Source organism: Palaemon carinicauda, chromosome 11 (genome assembly GCF_036898095.1).
Source record: "Palaemon carinicauda isolate YSFRI2023 chromosome 11, ASM3689809v2, whole genome shotgun sequence".
NCBI lineage: Eukaryota > Metazoa > Arthropoda > Malacostraca > Decapoda > Palaemonidae > Palaemon > Palaemon carinicauda.
This window is the reverse complement of record NC_090735.1, coordinates 73,277,282-73,277,881: the sequence shown is the minus strand read 5'-3', so window position 1 is coordinate 73,277,881 and position 600 is coordinate 73,277,282. Positions and strand designations below refer to the sequence as shown.

At 38.5% G+C, this 600-nt stretch overlaps 1 protein-coding gene across 1 annotated transcript in view; it reads right to left on the bottom strand.

Moving 5' to 3' along the window:
• Positions 1-531: 531 nt before the first annotated feature.
• The window catches only part of LOC137649319 (uncharacterized), a 12,645-nt gene continuing 12,576 nt past the window's right edge, over positions 532-600 (bottom strand). Inside the window, exon 4 of the mRNA XM_068382301.1 lies at positions 532-600. This exon is cut by the window's right edge and continues 32 nt beyond it. Coding sequence (XP_068238402.1) covers positions 532-600 — 69 coding nt within the window.

The window sequence follows — 600 nt, the reverse complement described above, 5'->3', positions numbered from 1 at the left end:
TCAGAAATAAAGGGATATGGGAGTTGTTATAAGCAGATGCTTTGGTGATTATTGCTGAAAATAAGGAAGACTTACAGCGAAAGGTTGTAGAGTGGTATATAGACTTTGGAGAGGGGTGGCTTGAGAGTAAATGTGAATAAGACGGAAGCTATGATGAGTAGTAAGGAAAGTAAGGACAGGAGAGCCATGCATAGATGTAAAGGTTCGGATATAAAATAGATGGAACAGTTTAGATACTTGGGATCTACAATATGTCAGTAGGGAGGATGTGAGGCTACAGTTGAGAATAGGATAAAAGTAGCTTTGGGAAGGTAGCAGGAGTATCATGCAATAATAAAATACCAATCAAGCTAAAAGTCAAGATCTATAGCACAGTAATAAGACCAGTTTAATGTATGGATCGGCAACGTAGGCTCTAAGATGAAAAGAGGATGCAAAGCTTGAGAGAAGAGAGAGGAGAAAGCTGAAGTGCATTATGGGAATAACACTGCTTAAAACATTGAAAAAATATTAAATTAGAAGAATGGCAGGCTAGTAAAGATTAGAGGTGATAAGAGTATCACGATTGAGATGGTGTGGGCATGTGTTGAGGATGGATGG